This window comes from Macrobrachium nipponense, chromosome 43 (genome assembly GCF_015104395.2).
Source record: "Macrobrachium nipponense isolate FS-2020 chromosome 43, ASM1510439v2, whole genome shotgun sequence".
NCBI classification, from domain to species: Eukaryota; Metazoa; Arthropoda; class Malacostraca; order Decapoda; family Palaemonidae; genus Macrobrachium; species Macrobrachium nipponense.
In genome coordinates, this window is record NC_061104.1 from 13,259,090 (window position 1) to 13,279,094 (window position 20,005).

General features: G+C 40.4%; 1 protein-coding gene across 1 annotated transcript in view; it reads left to right on the top strand.

Annotated features, from left to right (window-relative positions):
- The first annotated feature begins 3,478 nt into the window (after positions 1 to 3,478).
- LOC135213539 (RNA-binding protein MEX3B-like) overlaps positions 3,479 to 20,005 on the top strand; it is a 135,649-nt gene continuing 119,122 nt past the window's right edge. The window contains exon 1 of the mRNA XM_064247472.1: positions 3,479 to 3,917. Within this exon, the coding sequence (XP_064103542.1) occupies positions 3,641 to 3,917 (277 nt within the window). The 5' untranslated portion in view covers positions 3,479 to 3,640. The remainder of the gene's footprint in view (positions 3,918 to 20,005) is intronic.

The window sequence follows — 20,005 nt, forward strand, 5'->3', positions numbered from 1 at the left end:
ATAGGAGATTAGAATATATATACAGATTTTGCCAAGGGCCACCCACATGTGGTATTTCAGCACTGAAGCGGAAATTGAGAATAGAAAGGTTTATTTAAAGGTGTTACCTGAGAAAAACGTCGCAGCTACGCTATGAAACAATTATTGGGGGGGGGGGGGGGGGTGGGGGGGGGGGGGAGGTTGGAGAGTAGGGTGGCAGAAAGAGATTAAACGGATGCACAACCTCTGGGAAAATAACACGTGATCAGCTTAGCTCCTGCGGGATACCTTGAGAGTTGGAAGACATAAACCTACTTGGAACTATGAGGTGGCCAGCGGGTGGGGGGAGGGGGTGTTGGACGTGAGTGGAATTTTGCGTGTGCATTATGTCTCTGCACCAGTGCCCTTCTAACCCTTATTAGATTCACTGGCTTAATATTATTTATTACTTTTTTATATATATGTCAATATGCCTTCTGTTAGCGCCATTTCATTTCCTTAAGTTTGTACTTAATATACATCCATTTACCCTTTTTATATAAACAAAAGTGTAGTGCCTTTGCCTTAAAATATAGAAAAACTGACATTTCACCAGTTCGTTTTTACCTAAAAACAAATTTCAATCTGGTTTTTATGATAGATAAGTATGATAGGTTGCCAACTTGTCACTAATTCTGCATATGACTTTTACTTTCAACTCTCAAACTACAACTAACCCAGTAATATATTTTACATATGGCTGTTAGCCTGTCAACGATTAAACCACAAATAACTCATTAATATCGAAGTCACTCTACTATGAAAATAACTAGCTCTCAGAAAGTTACGTATAGTAAATCCACCTTTCCTATAAATTTATAGCCAGGATTCAAAACAATGACTATTGAAATGGTCCATAAGTGACAATAGACTTACCAATGTACTTGTATAATTCCTTTTGGGGCTGGTTATTTATACGACATAGTAAATTCGATACCAGTGGGTTATATGTGGCTTAAAATTCGAAGATATATAAGATCAATGAATTCCCAATATTCACAGATGGTAATTCCTTGAAATATGCGTTTAGGCGCATGTATATAAAATACGCTGCCTCTGATTGATACAGTAAACCACGAACGTTAACGGGTACACGAAATTGTTTAAGTCAGATTGAGAGAGAGAGAGAGAGAGAGAGAGAGAGAGAGAGAGAGAGAGAGAGAGAGCTGGCTAACCAAACATGTGACTCAATCGAATAAACTGCATCTAGCCTGTGAAATAGGTTAGAGAGAGAGAGAGAGAGAGAGAGAGAGAGAGAGAGAGAGAGAGAGAGACTTGAATGCACTGCATCACTTTAAGGAGGTTACAGATAGTCTGACTAGGCCACTTTTCTAAATTCGAAGGTGAAAACTCTCTTACCCACGTTGCAGTCCTTCATGATCAGCAAGATTTGGGTAACAGCCAACGTGCCAGGGGAGCGTGGGAGAATGTTTTCCTCTCATTTAATTATTTAATCGGTAAGCTGCCATCTACATATCTACATGACAAAAGACCTATTCTGATGCATGAGAATTAGTTTGGCATAGCCGGTGACTGATTCTTAGTAATGTTTTGTTGTTTGTTTCATTTCTGGGACCAATAAACGATATGGTTAATGCTAAAATATTAACTCGGTTTTTATATAGTAATTTTAGAAATTGCTTGGTCTGTATACAAATCAGTTTCACTGGCAGCTGCCAATACTTCCACGAAGCTCTTCGTCATTCTTTACTTATATTAAATAAAAAACGACTCACCTTACACACCAGGTGTATAGAACAAATGCATCCTTGTATTTAATAAGAAACTGAAGGTGTCGTAAGTGGAAGCTGCAGCAGCAGCAGCCGTTTGAAGGAAAGGCCAGGGCAGCCCCCGTCAGCAGGTTGGTTCTTCGACCACGTGGTGGTGGTTCTGGCCTGAAATGGCGCCAACCCCTCTGCACTAAACGACTAAGGTTTCTCTTCGAAAATATTCGCTGTTCTTGGAAAGCACGACGAACTGAACCTTCCAAAGTGAGTTTCCGACAAACTGGAGGCGATGAACTAAGCCTTCTATAACGAGAAGCCGAGAATGGAGGTGTCGCTAACGAAGCTTGTCAAAACCATCAGCTGATCCCTAAAATTTCTTGTGACCGACATTACGAGGAGTCGTTTGGGTCTGGGATTCTTGGACTCACATTGGTGTGCGTCCGCACGAATAACTACATAATGGCGATGTCCCTAGAACGTAACCTGGATGTATGATATGGTTTTTATATTTTCCATAACGTCCGTTTAGCTGACAGTCGTTACTTTCGTGATGTGGATGAATTGTTCATAGAAATCTAAAGTCACCCTCGCCACCCCAGAATGATTTGCTAAATGGTTTCTGCTTACTGCCTTAACTAGTAATAAAAAGACTCACTTTTAGTTACAGCACAAAATGCATTATAGAATGAACATTTTTCCTACGATTTCTACAGCAAAAACTGTACATTACTAGTTTACTGCTTAGATGGCACTTGGTACTATGGTAACCTTGCTTAAATCATGTTGCCATATTAACTAAATGCAGAAAGGTGAACTTTCCGACCTTCAGAATCTAATTGCGTATGCTTACTAATGCAGCAAAATGACTGAATAAGACTTGCTATGCAATATAATTTTCCTTTACAGAATTCAACGTTTTCAAACTATTTAAACAGAAAAGCCTAGTTGGGCTGATAATAAAAACATTGTAAACACTATTCAAGGACTTGCAGCAAATGTAATGAGAAACTTTATTCGGTTAAAAAAAAATAACAAACACATACTTCGGAATTTTAATGTAATCCATGCTTCTTAATAGTTTTGGTGCCATTGCGTCTACCAAAAGTAACACGAGGTTAGCGACAATGACAACCAGGAGACCGGCATTCTGAACAGCTGATGTTCCCGCTGGCCTGTCCCTTTGTCCCATCACCTGTACCATGACTAGGGCTTTATAACAACGTAATTTCTTACAAAGGGATCCAGTTGTCGAATGTTTGCATGATTATCATTGTAAAATAAATGCAGAAATCCGTGGTATTTTTAACAGACAGTAGCGAGGAAGTGTTTTTCCTTAAAGACAGTTTTGAGTATTCGCACTGAATGAACAAAGTATTTCCTGCAATCAGCCACAAACTCCCTTATGGACAAGGCGGGAATTTCAAACGCGCCAATCAGGGGAATAGGATATTGAGTTGACGCTCGAGGAATTAAATTCGGCAGTGGTGGCCTTCCGTCGCAAGTACTAGTCTACAGGGGAAAATAAATACGCTGCTCTTCTGTTTTGATAACTACGAGACTCACGAATGATATTTCGGAGTGAATTAAAGTCGTTCGTTCGTCAAAAGGACGAAAATATGAATGAAATTTCGGGATGTAACATTGAGGAACTATGCGGTAGAGGCTGTAGCCAATGAGCGGCGAGTGTGTTCGGTTGAGGGGGCGGAGTCCCGGGCAGCTGACAGAGCTCACTGAAGTTCGAACCCTTCAGTTGGCGCTCTCCACCCGCTGGGAAAAGGTTATTCCATGTAAGACGACTCATCGCACCTAAAATAATCGTGGTGGATGTTGATGTGAAGTGTATTGAAGGTGGCGTCGTGAGATAAAGTGTGTACGCGTAACCATACTGGTCTACAATGCCAGCCAGTAGTTTGTTTGCCGAAATGGAGCGGCCAACCCCGACTCCAAGCACCTCCTCCTCCACAATGGATGAACAAAGGGCACTGCAGCTCGCCCTCGAACTATCGTTACTCGGATTAAACAACGAATCCACGGTGCCCACGAGTGAACCTCCCGAGCATTTTGTAGTTCAAGGCTTGGATGCCGAAAGAGCTTCCAAAAGATCCCAAAATATGACGGAGTGTGTAGCGGTGCCCTCGTCCGAGCACGTGGCCGAGATCGTTGGAAGACAAGGTAAGGTCATTTGAAGGCCTTCCTGCCTCCCTCAGCGCCTTTTCAAACGCTTCAAATATTATAGTAGAAAGGCCGCGGAACCATCATCAATCAGTAGAATTAGAAGAGATTAGGAGACTGGTGCATTTGGGACAAAAAAGATTGGAAACGTCAGGGCTAAGCCAAGGAAGGAGGCGGACGCTCTCAGGCTACCTAACAAACATTAGCCATCGCTTCATGATTGCAGTGGTGCCACGTTCATATTTTTCGCTTCTCATTTGTGTGGTATTTGACTATTTCCACTCGACTATCACATCGTATTCGTGTAGTAGATTAACGTCATTACTCATTTATCACCCTAAAGCGAAGCCATTAGGCAAAATAACGCAGTGCTCCACATCAGTGTTTGTGCTCTTGGCACATAGAAGTCTGCAGGCAGCCGAGCCCAAAGCTGCGCGTTGAACCGAGTTTGTAACATCGAATTTTTTGTTTCTACCGGCGTGTAGGCGTTTATTGTTAACCGGTAGGATACATTCGCTAGCCAGTATATATTAATGTTTTGGTTAAATAAACAACTCTGGATGCGTAACTTCGGCCGCCCCAGCTTTGACGGTCATGGGAAATCCTGTTGTGTAATCTGACTGGTCTTCGTGTCCTTCGAATCGAAGCGTTGGCTTGGCAAGTTCGGTCAAGGCAGACACTCGAAATATTCGCTGCCGTCATTTGCTCTTTATTGTAATTGACGTCAGATTTCTGTTGCGTCAGCTGGTTTCAAGTTTTCTAGGTCGATGGGTTTTCTCGTGGAAACGGTAGGCCTAGTAGCTACATCGTAGGATGTTGCACTGAGCTGTCGAGAGTAAGCTTTTAACTTGAAATGTTGCACTGAGCTGTTGAGAGTAAATGTTTAATAAACTACCCTGTAAGTAATGATTAGTTTTCTCCTTGTTAAACATCACTGACAAATAATTCCACATGGTCGGTGCAAGTCTTGATTTTATGACTGTATACATCTACCGGCAAATTTCTCCTCTGCATTTTGTTTAGACTGGGCCTATGTTCTTGCATTTCTTATTCGTTTAATTTTTTCTCCCCAACCTATGTAGGCCTAAATCAAATGGCCATCATCTATTTATAGTGAAAAATCGAGACAATAGTTTACTCCAATTAGGTTACCGGACTGTCATGAAACTTGAATTGATTTAATATATTGGCAAAGGATGGCTGCATTACCAATCGTCCTTGGATTTATTATTGTTAAAGCTTTCGTTGTATGTTAGGAGGCAAACATTATTTGGCTTGATAGTGAGATTTCAAGAGTCGCAAGCCTGTTTAGACTATTTACAGATTATGTATAGGCTGAAATACACGGCTTGGAATTATACTTCTCTTTTGAGAGTAAGTTAGCCACAACGTGTAGTGAATTTTATATTAAACAGTATTTCTGACATTCTAAATATATATATATATATATATTATATATATATATATTAATATAATTAATTAATAATATAAATATAGATATATATATATATATATATATATATATATATATAATAGTATGTTATGCCAGAATGATTAATATAGAATTTCCAATAGTTCCTACTGTTAGAGGGAATTGTAATTCATAATTGCCTTTGCCCAAGCCAGAAGTCTTTTCTGGTCCTATGGATTAGAAACAATGACCGTGACATAAAATAATGTATATGTCCGTGTGTATTTTCTTATATTTGTTGAAGTACAGTAAGTGAATTAAGTGTAATTCCGTCAAAATGAAGGCAGGCACACATTTATCCAGTGAGAATATAAAGATTTGAAGTTATGTTAAGATGTGACCCCTTTGTTATTTTTTTAATAGTTTTTCATTTAAACCACCGCGTATATTAAGGAGTCTAGCTGCATAATGTATTTGTATAAGAGTTCTTTGTGATTAGGTAATTAATTTTTATTTTCCTGACCGTTTTTCAATTTTTTCTTTATATTCTAATGAAAATTACGTACAAATATTTTAGGTAATTAAAAAAAAAAAATTTACTCCGACCGTAATCAGTCAGTAGTAATTTCAGCTCTTATTTGCCATAGTAAAAGTTATTTTTGGCAGCAAAGTTTGTGGTCTATTGTTTACATAACTATATAAATTAGCAAGACTTGCTAGTTCGGCAACTGTCAAGTTGCGTGATCTCTCTTATTTGGGAACCCCCCCCCCTTTTTTTTTTACCAGATTTTTTTTTTTTTATGAATACATACTCGAAATTACTTGCCTATTACGAAACTTGTTGGTTTGTTTGAATATTGACAGCGTCTTTTGGTGTGATTTATTGTTATTTTTTTTTTCTGAATATCTTCTTATTTTTGGATTGATGGGGGTTGGTGCTCCCAAAAGTTACCTCGGCCTCACACTTGAACGACTGGCTGGAAGCAAAAACTGGTCTGAGTAAAGGTCATCCATCTACCACACCCGTCGGGCCTCCCCCTCCCTACCTGATCTCCCCTCCCCCCCAGCCCCTAACCTTTCTTGGTCTAGTTTGCTCGTTAAGGTTAGACGTTCTATGCAGAAAGTAGAAGATATACATTCATGACTACAGATATGTCAGTTCTTTACTTGACCTGTGAAATGGGGTTGAATTTAAGAAATGTTCTTCGTCTAATGTCGACCATTTGCACAGAGGTAATTGTATGTGATAAGTCACATTGTCCGGTTGCCTTCCCAAATTGTGATTACAGATCTGTGCCGTCATTGAACCCATTAGCATTTTCCTTTCGCCGGCTAAGCAAGTTGCGTTACCCGGTCAGCTAGAACTGAATGTCCCAGGGCATGAGAGAGTTGTAAGAGTGGACGTAGATGCTGAAATAAATGTATGGTTTGAGTGTAAGTTGTTGCGATAATGGCAAGCCGCAGTTAAGTTATTGGATTGAAAAGTATCTCGTCCAGTTATTTTTAAAACTGCATATCATGAGGCACGTATGTCGGGGGTCTCAAATAGAGCAGTTTTAGGTTTTAGTCATTTGGTATAAATCTCTCTCTCTCTCTCGTTTGAGGTTTTGCTCTAACAGGAATATTGTATACATGGATATTTAAAATTTTTTGTCATTCTCATTGGCGTAGTTTGTTGCCTACATATACTAGTATTTAGGCTTCATGACTTTCCTTCTTGTCAAATGACTCTCTCTCTCTCTCTCTCTCTCTCTCTCTCTCTCTCTCTCTCTCTCTCTCTCTCTCTCTCTCTCTCTCACGTACGTTATACCAGGACTTTTCGTGACTTCGGTGGTTTCATCTTGAATTGTACTCGCCCTAAGGTTTAAGTAGGGTAAAGTGTCTTGCTGTGTAAACAATTAACCTGAAATCCAAGCATTTGGTTTCATAAAAAGCTTGGTATGCATTTCCTGAAGTTTGCGCGGTGCTTGACACACAAACCTTGTAATTTTTCTGCATTCTTTGCAAATTTTGTGGTTTCCATGTGAAACTGAGCAAATATGTTTTTATGGGATATTTTATTTTTCTTATTGTTTTTTCCTATTATAGGTAACAGTGCGTTTGTTGTACAGTGGTTCAACTTATTTTTGTTAACAATGTAAATGTTTATAGGATTTGCTTCAAACGTTTTTATTGTGGAAGGTATTTTTTGTTGCATAAATTTTTTCCTGCTGTAGGTAACAGTGCGTTTGTTGTACAGTGGTTCAGCTTATGTTTGTTAACAATGTAAATGCATATGGGATTTGCTTCAAACGTTTTTATTGTGGAAGGTATTTTTTGTTGCATAAACACCTCGACTAAGTGCATGCAAAGTAAGTAATTACAAATTACTTATTCCTGGCATGACATCTCTCTTTTTGCAAGTTATGGCCATCTTGTGAGATTCAGCACCTCGTAAACGTCGTCATATCTACTGATAAGGGGGAGGGACGGCTTTTGATAAGAGGTCACATGTAGTGTGCATTTCAGTTTTTCGGTCTTGCGCTAGATCAAGCAAGCGCAAGCATTCTTGACGACGGCAGAGAGTAGCACGATCACCCTCGTCTAAAAGTAGTCCAATTCTTTCTCGTTAATGAGGTTAATTGTCTGTCAGTGTGTGTGTCCCTACCTGTTCAACTCCCCGCAAACTTCTCTTTTTTGGGGTAGGGAGTTGGGGGTGGTGTGTTGGGTTCTTTCTCGAGTTGCGTTTCTTGTGCTGTGATTACTCTCACTTTCGTCATTGGTTGCCAGTCATGCTTGGGTTCCTGGGTTTGATAATCTGCAGTATTTTATTGACGTTACGTATTTCCCATCCGGTTTACAGCCTACATAGTATGTATATTCTACCAGGTCAGCCTTTAGCAGCTGCCTTGTGTGCTTTTTTTTTTCCCCGTGCTGATTGAAAACGAGTGAATGTATTAAAAAAGGGCCAGCGAATACTTGCCATTTCAAAGGCTTGAACGCGGATGCCATCATGAGTCATGCTTGGTATTGGGCAAGTGCTTAGCATCGTTTTGTTTATTTCGATCAAGCCATTCTTCGCAGCGATCGCAAGTTATTGCCAAATTCGAAACGATTTAGGTCACCACCCATGTTTTTGGTGTGCAATGGTTTCGTCTGCATAAAAAGGTCTGTTGACTATGGCTCGACCAGGGCATTTTCGCCCTTGCGGTGTAGTGGCACAGCGCACTTCCTGGATCAGCGCGTGCCCTGTAACGTTGTATCAAACCGGTCTGCAACTGGTGTTGTTTGCTGGACGCTGGGATGGTTTTTCGTTACCTTGGACTTGCTTTTAAGTTCAGCTGCGTCTCCGAGACGGAACACCGGAATACCCTTTTCACTAGAAGTTCAAATGAGCCATTTTCGTCTCGGGTCAGACTTTCACCTCAGCGTGGTCAGAGCGAGAGTTGAATGCGTTAAGTAGGACATTTTTCCAATTGAAATGATGTGTGGAGAACCATATGGTTTTGGCGGCAATTACTTGTCCTCATTCTACCATACATTCGAGCTGAGGTGAGATGTTCCTTACTCTCTCTTAATTGAGATTGTGGTGTGCTGTCGTAAAGCATCGTCGGTTAGTTCATGGTCATCACTTTCCCTGTCGTTGCCTCTCTGTGCCAGGGCTCCTGCTGCTGCATCTCTCTCTCTCTCTCTCTCTCTCTCTCTCTCTCTCTCTCTCTCTCTCTCTCTCTCTCTCTCTCTCTCTCCGGAAGCTGTGAAGTTGTTGTCATCCTTACTTGTTTGTCACCTTAGCACCATATGCGTAGGTTGGTTGTTCTCCAGTTGTTTTCCGTGATAATGAGGTTTTGCTGATTGAACCTAGTTCGAATGTTATCTCTAGCCAAAGGCGTGAAGTGTTATGGAAAGTGGAGGCCGCTGTCAGCAATTGGTTAATTGATCGTGGTGGACTCTGGAGCAAAAAGGGTCTTAACGCTTTGACATTGCTCTTTGATGCCAAGTTCATTCATCTTTAAATTGGATGATATTAGCAGAACACGGTGATGGTAGCGAAGTACTGCATAATGGTAATTAGTTGGGCAGGTTTTGAATTACGATTGAAGGACACATTGGTACTCAGAAATCAGTGCTTTAATAAATAGTAGATGCCACACACACAACACAGATTTCAGTTCCATGTAGGCCTAAGGTCAAAACTTACCTGTTTCATATGTAGTATGCTTGCCTCGGATGTGCTTTACCTTGTCTGTTCTGGGAAAGTGTCATGGCCAACTACCTTGAGTATTGGTGAGATCTTGGGTGACACCAGCCAGTGGTTGTGCTTGGACTTGTTTTGGGGAAGGATGTATGAAATACGGATACCAGACTTGTTTAAAGGTTGGCAATTGAACGTTTCATATTTCGGCCTGAATTGCAGGTTACGTTTTCGTCTAGACACTGAAACCCTTTATATATACCTTATTTTGTTGCATGTGGATACGTTGAGTCGTACATTACGGAAAATAAAAGAACTTGTACGTTTTTACAGTAAGGGGTAAGAATTTTGTCGTACGTTTTTACAATAGGGGGTAAACATTTTGTCGTACGTTTTTACAATGGGTAAACATTTTTTCGTACGTTTTTACAATAGGGGGTTAACATTTTGTCGTACGTTTTTACAATGGGTAAACATTTTGTCGTACGTTTTTACAATGGGGGGTAAACATTTTGTTGTACGTTTTTTATGGGGGGTGTACATAGGGGGTCATTTTGTCGTACGTGTAAAACTTTTGTAATACGTTTTTACAAATATAAACATTTTGTTTTGTAGTACCAATAGTAAACATTTTTTGTGTACGTTTTACAATAGTTAAAAACCTTTTGTTGTACGTTTTTACAATAAGGGGGAAACATTTTGTTGTCAGTCCTTGTTGAGGCTTCAAACACGGATCCGTTTTTATTTTATTTTTTTATTCCTTTATGCTAAAACGAGCTTTGCCTATGCCTGTACCCGTTTCATACAAAAAGTCGCGACTGAAGCAGCTGTGACTAGTTAAGTAGGAGGGGTGAAAGGCTTTGAATATTCGTCTCGTATAGTATTTATATAACGGTTAACGAATCTGGGACCTCCACTCTTTGCTTTTGAAAACCTTTACTAGCTACTCCCTCTCTCGTTCTCCTTCCCCATAGATTGATGATGGCGGATTTAGCTTGCTCAACCGGTTATTATATAGCTTTTGGTGGGAAGAGGTAGCGGAGCAGTGGCGTGATCTATGATTAACGTACTGGTTCTTCTTCTTTTACATTTTAACAATGCGAGATTTTAAATTCTGGTTTCGTTGATGATAATCGAAGGACTTCAGTGGGATCGCTGTTGCTGGTTTGTCGTTTTCAGAGGTTTTCTGGTCTCACTTTTTACTACAGGAAATGTGCTTTGTGTGAAGGGTTTGCGAGTGATTTCGTCTCACGAATAGTATGTGACCAATACTAATGAAATTACCAAAGCTTTGACGAGAAAAGGTCAAAGGTTAGGACGAAGGAACGGAGGTGTCGGGTAGCGTCTCCCTTCCTTGTTGTTTATCCCTACTTGACCTGACGTCGTAAACGGTGATTGATGGGACCTGCCACTTCCACCAATGCCGGCCATAACACATTTTCCTCCATTCGAGTTTTGAGGAAGGGTTTACGGTGCAGTGTGACTTGGAACAGTTTCAGTGTGACTTAGTTATTGTCATTAATTTTTACCTAGGGGTTGAGGCCCCCCCCCCCCCCCCCCCCCCCCCCCCCCCCCGTTATCGTTTATTATTGTGCGGGATGAGAATACCATATCACTGCCAATAAGGAATGCTCTTTAACTGCATGTTCCATATTAATAGGGTACACATTTCTTTAATAGTGTAATATGTTTTTTATTTATTTTTTTTTATCTTGTTCGGTGGAGTGTTCTGGATGCCCATTTTCTCACAAAACCAACATGTTACTTCCACTGTAATCCTCTCTGTACGAGAGACTGGTTTTAATCTCGCTACCTCTTCTAAGGGACACTGGTGGTACATAGGAAGCGGCACGGCAAGGCCTAGGCTATGCTGGGGTACTTCATCAGGCTTCCGTAATGGCAGTGAATTATGGCTAAACTAGATGAGGTGAAGGGGTCCTATTATCTTTCTGTTTCCCATCTTCGTGTTCTTCCATCACGTTCTCTCTCTCTTTAGATACATTGTTCAGCACCCCATTTTTGTATGGCAAGGGCTTTTTTTCCCCCACTTACGATATCCATAATGTGGCCCCCTTGTTACATTTCAGTTCGTGAATACATTATCTGAAGGGTAGAAATTTTGTTTACAGTGAACTGTAATTTGTCAGGTGCCGCCACTCGAGTGACGGATTAAAGTTGAACACTCATGATGCCGTTTCCCCCTCGTCGTCATTGGAGAATTTGTGTAGAGGTTTTCCTTTTATTATGAATGAACAGGGTGGTAATCTTAGAACATAAATGCATGTCATGTCACATCACTCAAGTTTAATTTTGCCTTCGAAGACGTCTTGTGTTTGATTTTTTTCCCCTTACGCACCCTAGGTCGATGTCTAAAAGAAGAAGAGTTGGACGGAGTCGATATTTCAAGCTGTATTTCCCAGACTCAATGCCCGACTCTGTCTCTTTCTCTTTTTCTCTCAGGATACCATTCAGTTCCAAGTAAAAACATTAGACATTGACTTTTAGTGTTGAACCAGTTATGTAAATCCGCAGAATAAATAATATAGGATCATGTTAGGCAAGGAAGCGTCGCATTTCATGTTTTAAGGTGATGGCCATGACGAAAGTCACGTATTTATGCGTCAGACTGTCATTGTTGCACGAGAGAGAGAGAGAGAGAGAGAGAGAGAGAGAGAGAGAGAGAGAGAGAGCGAGCGAGAGCGAGCGAGCTTTAAAAGAAATTTTTAAGTGCTATTCCGAATGAGGGAGGAGTGCTTTAGGCCAAGTTTAGCTTGAGGTCTTGTAAGTAGGCTGCAGAGATTACCTGTAACCCAGTTCTTCAAGAATTGTATTTCACCACACTTCTATTGGAACGTTTTAACGTCGTACATTTTCTTCCAGCGATAAATTCTATAAAGAATACTAGTATGGTAACGTTTAATCTCATGATGACATTTTCCTAATCGTATGTATGTTGTTTATGTGGTGTATGTATGTGTGCGCGTATGCATCATGTGTGTATGTCCACGCACTCGATATGTAGGGCATAATTATGGAAAAATTGGTAAGGTTAGCTTAACCTCTTTTAAATAAGTTTTTGTTCATTGACCCTGTTATGCAACTTTTGCAAATGAAAGTACGTATTATCTTAACCATCCTGGTAACCCCTTCCCCCCCCCCTCCCTAAAGTATCTTCCTCCAGCGATAATTCTATATAGAATACCAGTATGGTAACGTTTAAATCTCATGATGACATTTTCCTAATCGCATACTTCTTTTAAATGATAGTTTTTGTTCATTGGCCCTATGTCATGCAACTTTTGCAAATGAAAGTATGATAATTTTAAGCATCTTGGTAACCCTCCCCCCAAAAAAAAAAAAAAAATCTCCGAAACGCAGTGTGTGGTAGTTTTCTGTAACTAATAAAACGAGAAGTAATCGTCAAGACTTGGCAACAACAGATCGTGGTAGGTAGAGGTAGGTAGGTCGGTAGAGTATAGAGGGGGGGTGGGGGGGGGTGACTCCCGAAGGGGTGTAAGGCTCGAGTTACGAAGAGCTGCAGCAAGTCTCTCTCTACAGGAAAAAAGTTACAGAGAAAAACACATTGTTCTTTAGGGTAAATTAAGTCAACACCTTATGCGCAGAAATGATAATCCTTGCGGGCATCGGGTTACAGTTTTTTTTTTTTAAGCCAGTTAGGATTGTTAATACCTGCTGGACGACGGTATGCTCTTTCTTCCGTTCCTTTTCTGTGAATATCGTATTCGTCTCCGCATACTAGAAATTTGTTAACAATGGAGCGAGATGCTGGTTTGTTTTCTGTAATCTACTTTATAAACGTAGCCTGGTAGCCCTAGCATAAAAGTGAGAGTTGACACCATGGGTCTCTTTCATGGGTTTGGTTACTTTTACTTAAAGATTCAAATATATTTCAGGTATCTTAGATCTTTTGAAAAAAGGCAGCTGATTTGCAATTGGCTTTTGGAATAATTTATTTATTGGGAAAAGGCAGTAGTTTATGGATATGTCACAGTGGATGGACTTTTCCATGTGTAGGGTTCGGTTTTCATAAGTTTTAAAGTTCTCCTCATGTTTTTATTACCATCATGGTTAATAGACGAAGCCTTGACATACTCTTGTGAACAGACTTTTTTTGTCTCCTGTGCTCGCTTTGGCGCAGGCTCCTCGGACAGCTGCGCTAGAGGATCGTAAGACTTATGGCCACAAGTAGGATAACTGGGAGAAATTTAATTACAGGCGTTTCCTATTGTTGTCATGTGAATGCAATTAGGGTTATCTTTCTCTGATGATGATCGTCTCTGTAGCTCATTGTGGACTATGTATAGTACAGATTCGCTTATGTATGGTGTGTAGTGTTGAAGTTTTAGACGAGGTGTATTTTTGCATATGTATGTGTATAAAGTACGGTAGTGGCCTTCGCCCCAGTTTACAACTCTCATTGCCGAAATTATCAGCTCTGTATCGATTTTTCCCCTTAAAACGATTCGCAATCTCCTTCCGGACAATTTGATCATACCGTTTAGGTATTATTAGTGTGACAGCTTGTTTTACCATTAGCCATATCTGTAATTCTTAGTCTGGTAGCTATGGTTGGTATGGACCGTGGTGTTGCCTGGTCTAGAAGTGTGTGAAGCCCTACTACTACTACGATTCATGCTCGTGGGTGTTGCCATTTTTGAAGTTACGTAATTTTATGTACTTCATTTACAAGGGTAACTAGAATAATCTGGTTTTGAGTTGTTCATATACGGTAGAATAACTGGGTGATTGTAGTAGCTATGCCAGAAATGGAAATCAAACCTGCGCTTATTAGTGTATAATCGTACCTCCACTAGTTCGAATTATTATCACGTATCAAAATTACTGTTGATATATCTTTTACGTTGAATGATAATTTAAAAAAAAAAGTTATTAATAACAGCCACTTCCTTTGTTGAACCAGTATATCTTTTCCTTATACTGGAGGAGGTAATGATATTTCCCTATGCCCGAGGACTGGAAAATCCTTGCTCGTAGCTTCAAACGGTGCTTTTATCAGTCATCTTGATTATCTGTATGAAGAAGTGTGACTAATGTTTGTGTTCGGTTTGTTTACACATTTCCTGTCTGTGTTTCCTCTTTGAGTGAATCAGCACTTCTAGTCTTGGCATATTCGCTACTATTACCATGATGTGTGACATGTCCCTGGAGTACCTAATTAAGATTATATATATATATATATATATATATATATATATATATATATATATATATATATTTTTTTTTTACCAGATCAGGTTTTGAGATTTCGAAAAATGTCTTATTGGATTGCTCATGTAAATTACATGTACATGATATATATGTATGTAATATATATAATGGTTAATTGTTTACAGTATACGTGAAAGAAACCCCCCCCCCCCCATCCCCCGTCGAAGAGTTTCTGGCAAGCCTGTTGTGTATTTTGCCTCGAATTCCGCGTTAATGGGGTAGTTTTCGTTTTAAATTTGTCTGCTGTTGGCACAGTCGCATCTTTCCTGTTCCCCTGCCCTCCCGTTGTCGTCCAGATTGTTGTTCAGCGTGGGTTGGTGATTGGTTAATTTTGAATCTACAATAACGAAGATGCTTAATTCCCTTTCACGAGGAGTGGTGGCATTAGTGGGTGGTTTCGTTTGCTAGTTTGACAGATGCCTTCAAATTAGTCCATGATTTCATGGTGTCGCTTTCTTCCGTCCATTTACATTTTTTTCTTGTGGGGGGGGGGCATTCACAGCGTCGTGCGAAGATGGGGGGGGGGGGCTGGGGGAAGGCCCCTATCGGTGTTGGTGGTGGTAGTCGGGAAGGGATATTTGGCAAGTGTGGGTTTATTTCTCCTGCTACCACGTGGCTCCGCGTTTTAACTATAAATAGCCGGTGTGTGTGATATTGCGGTCGCTAAGGTCTGAAGTCCCTTCCCGAAACCCGCCAAGATGATCCGTACCGGACGGGTCCATAAGGACGATTTTTGCAGTATTAGTTTATTCTGTTTTGATTGCACAAAGGAAAGGTGTGTTACATGTTGATGTCAGATGTACTCAGTGTGGTGTGTATTTTCGGCACCCTTAGGGCGCAAGGCTGTTAAGACGATGCCTCCATCTTGTGACATTTTATTATGTAATTATATAATATATATATAATATATATATAATATATATATATATATATATATATATATATATGATCTGGTATACTACTAGTCCATCAGCGGATAATTGGCAAATATTGTTAACGAATTTCAACGTTATACTCTTGAGAGGTTGTTGCTGATTGGTACGGTTTTTTTGGGCTTCGTTTAGAACTATTGACGTATTGGATATTGTTTTCGTTTGGCTAGGTATTAGCATGTGGGGACGGTTGGCGATCACTCAAATGTGAAGGAAGAGTAAGGGTGTTGATTACCTTCGGCACAGGTGTTTTTCCTTGGGGTTCTTTTCTTCCGGTGGTTTTGTGTCGTCCCCAAACCCCTTATACATTTCCACCCTCCAATATGTTGTTAACATTTATTTGACAGTTTATAGATATAATCATAGGGAAATTTTTTTTAAGGGTACGGAACACTACTCATGAATACCAGGAGAGAAGGCTGCTTGTCTCAACAGTGAAAACGTGTTCATTAGAAGCTTAAAATTAATTAGCATAGCTAACTATACCTGTAATTGGGTAAGATTATTCTTCAGAGCCTCTGCAGACCTGACCTTGTTGGCTGCTAGGTTTTTGCTGTAGTTTTTTTTTTTTTTTTTCCTTTTCTCGTGTAATGCCCAGCCACAGATGCCCTCAAGCCACTTGTCCCATCTCGTATTATTCCTTCGACTCCCTCTTATCCGCTTGCAGTCTGTCGGGTATTTTACAGCTAGACCCTCCCCCAGCAGCCGGTCATTGTCTAGACCTGTCTTAGACAGGGCCTCTGTAAACCCATCCCCACCCCTGCCCCTACCCCCTTATCCCTCCACCTATTAACCTAGTCCATCCAACTCGCGCCCCTTTCCAGTGCACCGGCCTTTTCGCTTCAGCGTTATGGCTCCGGCCATTCATTACTGGTTTTCATTTTACGTATTGGTGGGTGGGTGGGTGGGTGGGTGTAATTGGGGTAGGCATATATATATATATATATATATATATATATATATATATATATATATATATATATATATATATATATATGGTGAATGTTTTTTTAGTCAAGTTTAGTGAAACACGCTATAAGGTGTGAGATTGGCCTTCTTAGTCTCGCCTTTATATGTGGAGTAAATAATGATTGCACTTTTAGATATTTTTAAAAATCTTATAAAAGCTGTTTTCCCGCTTTAGGTTCACGCTATATTTTAAAGACGTGAAATAGTCTCTCTCTCTCTCTCTCTCTCTCTCTCTCTCTCTCTCTCTCTCTCTCTCTCTCTCTCTCTCTCTCTCTCTCTCGTGTACGTCTGTACTGAGTACATCTTCAGGTCAGTAAATGGAACATCGCATTTTGTCCTGATGGGTTTCATTGTAAAGATAGCCAAGCTGGGTGTTCATGCTGACGCAAGATAGCTGCCAGATGATCTTATACTGAAGTGCATCTTGTACCTCTGGTAGTTTGCGTGAGACGACTAGTGCTTTTTGTAATATTCCGTTGCTGTGGTATAAATTTTTTCAATCTTTCTTTGTCCCATAGTGTTTTGAGGATATTTCATATGAAAGGCTACGCATTTCTACAGAGAAACTGACAGCCATCTTAACTCGCGTTTTGAGTGATGGATTAATGTTGGTTTGTTGAAAATTAAATGAATGCAATCAATGCTGCACCTGTTTTTCCGTTGCGTGACGTCATTGTACATTCCTTAAGTATGCGACATCGCCTTGTTTTAGCTAGAAGCTACTAGTTTTTATGCATGTGGTGATGGATCGTATATTTTACGTTTAGACCTTAGTAAATTGTATGATATGATAATGCATTTTTTATATTCGTTCTCATAATTAAGTTTATAACATTTTTTAAAATTATGAATTGCAGATCACGCCCGCTCGTCTTTTAAAATGTAAGAAGGATTAACATCTTTGGATTGTCACTGGAAAGGTTTCATACCTACCGTCAGTTGGATTTTGTAGCTGAAGGAATGACTACTTACTACCTATATATTCCAACAGCGTCAGTGAATGGCTCGGTAACACAGTGGGTTGGAGCGGGACGGGTGATGGCAACAACCGAGTGTTCATTACCTTTTGACATTTGTAGCAATGGCCGGTTTAGCATATTGTTCTTTGCTTGTTCTTTTGAGCGTATAAAGGTCGCAGATTGTGTGAAAGATGATTTCTGTTTTGCCATCGTGAATCAGTTGCTTAGTCATTCTTTTTCGCTAGGTACGGTTTTCTTTTTATGTGAATGTCATTATTTAGTTTTTATTTTTACGTTGCTGTTCGTTTTCCGTTTTTGAAGCTAGTGAAAGGTGGTCGTTTTGTCCGTTTTAGTGGGACTGGGGAGCTGAGATTAAACGAATATCTGTACTCTTAGATCTTGGCTCCATTATATAATCAGGTCTCCTCCTACCATTCAGTCGTGATCTCGTCTTTCACTTAACCATATCCCACGTGAACACGTGACAGGCACCATTTAGACTTAGACACAATAAGAACCGAGCTTAGGCTGATGATGATAGACCTAATGGTAACTGAGCTTAGATAGGCTGATAATTATAGACTGATGATAGACTTAATAGGAACAGAGCCTTAGATAGGCTGATAATTATAGACTGATAATAAACCTAATAGGAACAGAGCTTAGATAGGCTGATAATAGTAGACTTAATAGTAGACAGGTGATAGGCCTAACAGGAACTGATCTTAGGCTGATAATTGTAGACCTAATAGTAGGCTGATTATAGACCTAACATTACAACTGAGCTTAGATAGGCTCATGATGATGATGATATGTTCAAGGGCCCGTGTGACCATGCGAGTTCAGGAAAGAGGGCAGGGGGACACTTTGTTTTGAAGCCGGACGAGGATTATAGCGGGCACAAAAGTAGGATTTGCCGTCGGGAGGCTGCCGGTGAAAAGATCGCGACGACTCTCTCTCTCTCTTCTCTCTCTCTCTCTCTCTCTCTCTCTCTCTCTCGAAATAATATCACGACTTGTGGCCACGTTAAAGATTTTACAAAAGAAGTTGCAACTAAAATGAAGTTTTGTCATCGATGTTAGTGTCCGAAGGATGGCGGATTGGGGGAGGCAGATACCTCAGGATATCCTGGATGAGAGGAAGGATGGGTAGTTCCGCTGGTGGTGGAGAGAGAGTGAGTCTAAAGTAGGTGGGTTCCCTCGGGCCGGGAGGGGTAGCGAGTGTGTGTCTGTGATGGTAGGGTGAATGAGTGAGTGGGAGAGGATGTTGAACAGTCAGACGTGTACCTCCTCCTCCTCCTTACCCCTCCTCCCTGTTCCTATCCTCGGTCGATCGACAGTCCTACACACACACGGCCTTCAGTCTTTCTCCTCTTTTGTCACATCTGTTTTCCTTTTCGTAGGGGCGTGTTGTTTTCAGGTAAACGCTTGTCGCTACCGCCATCACGGAGCCTTTACGGTTACGTAAAGTAACGCTGTCTAGCTTTGTGGCAAAATGGATATGGATAATTAAAGGACTTTGTCTGGGTGGGTAAATTCACTTTAGATAGGGTTGTCGTGGGAAAGGTAAGTCCCAAGTATTTGTCATCGATAAATGATGCTTGGCGAAGGTAATTTGGTTTATACTAATCCCTTTGAAAAATAATAATTGCAAGATTGACTTCATAGTTTTGTTTGGACTAAAGGTGTTTGCTATTACGAGGCTATACTCAGGGAGTGGAATTCAAATATTGTGGGAATACATGACATAAATACATGTGTATAATGAAAAATATTGTGGGAATACATGACATAAATACATGTGTATAATGACAACTTCACTGAATTTTCAGTAGGAAAATGAAGAGAGACGGGCAGTTGGAGCTTGATCAAGGGTACGTAGAAAATAAGAAAGGCTAAACGAGATAGTAGTGGCCAAGATACACTGTAGAGAGAATTGAAGGTTATTTTTTAATGTAAAGTTGGAAAGGGAAGAGCCTAAATTGGCACGGTGCCAACGTAGACAAGAAACTGGTCAAGTCTCGTCGGTAATGCCTGACCTTGTGGATCTTGGTAGAATTACGATTTAATGTATCGTGTGTGGTTTATATACATTTTGAATTTATATTTTTAAATAGTTTATGGACTTGTGTTGGGGGCTCCCAATTACATCGTACAGAACGTGTGGAGAATGTAGTAATTCTTTGATTCCTTTATGAATTATGATAGCAATGAAGGACATGAGGGGTGTAGGATTGGGCTTCTTCATATACCGGGGTTTTGGGGAAGGAAGGGGGGGGGGGGCTATGATCGGTTTCGTACTCTGAAGAGGACGTACAGTAACACTCCATTGCATGTCTACATAAGGTCGTAAATCTCATGTGATGCCCAAGGATTTTAGCTTCTAGAAAGACACGT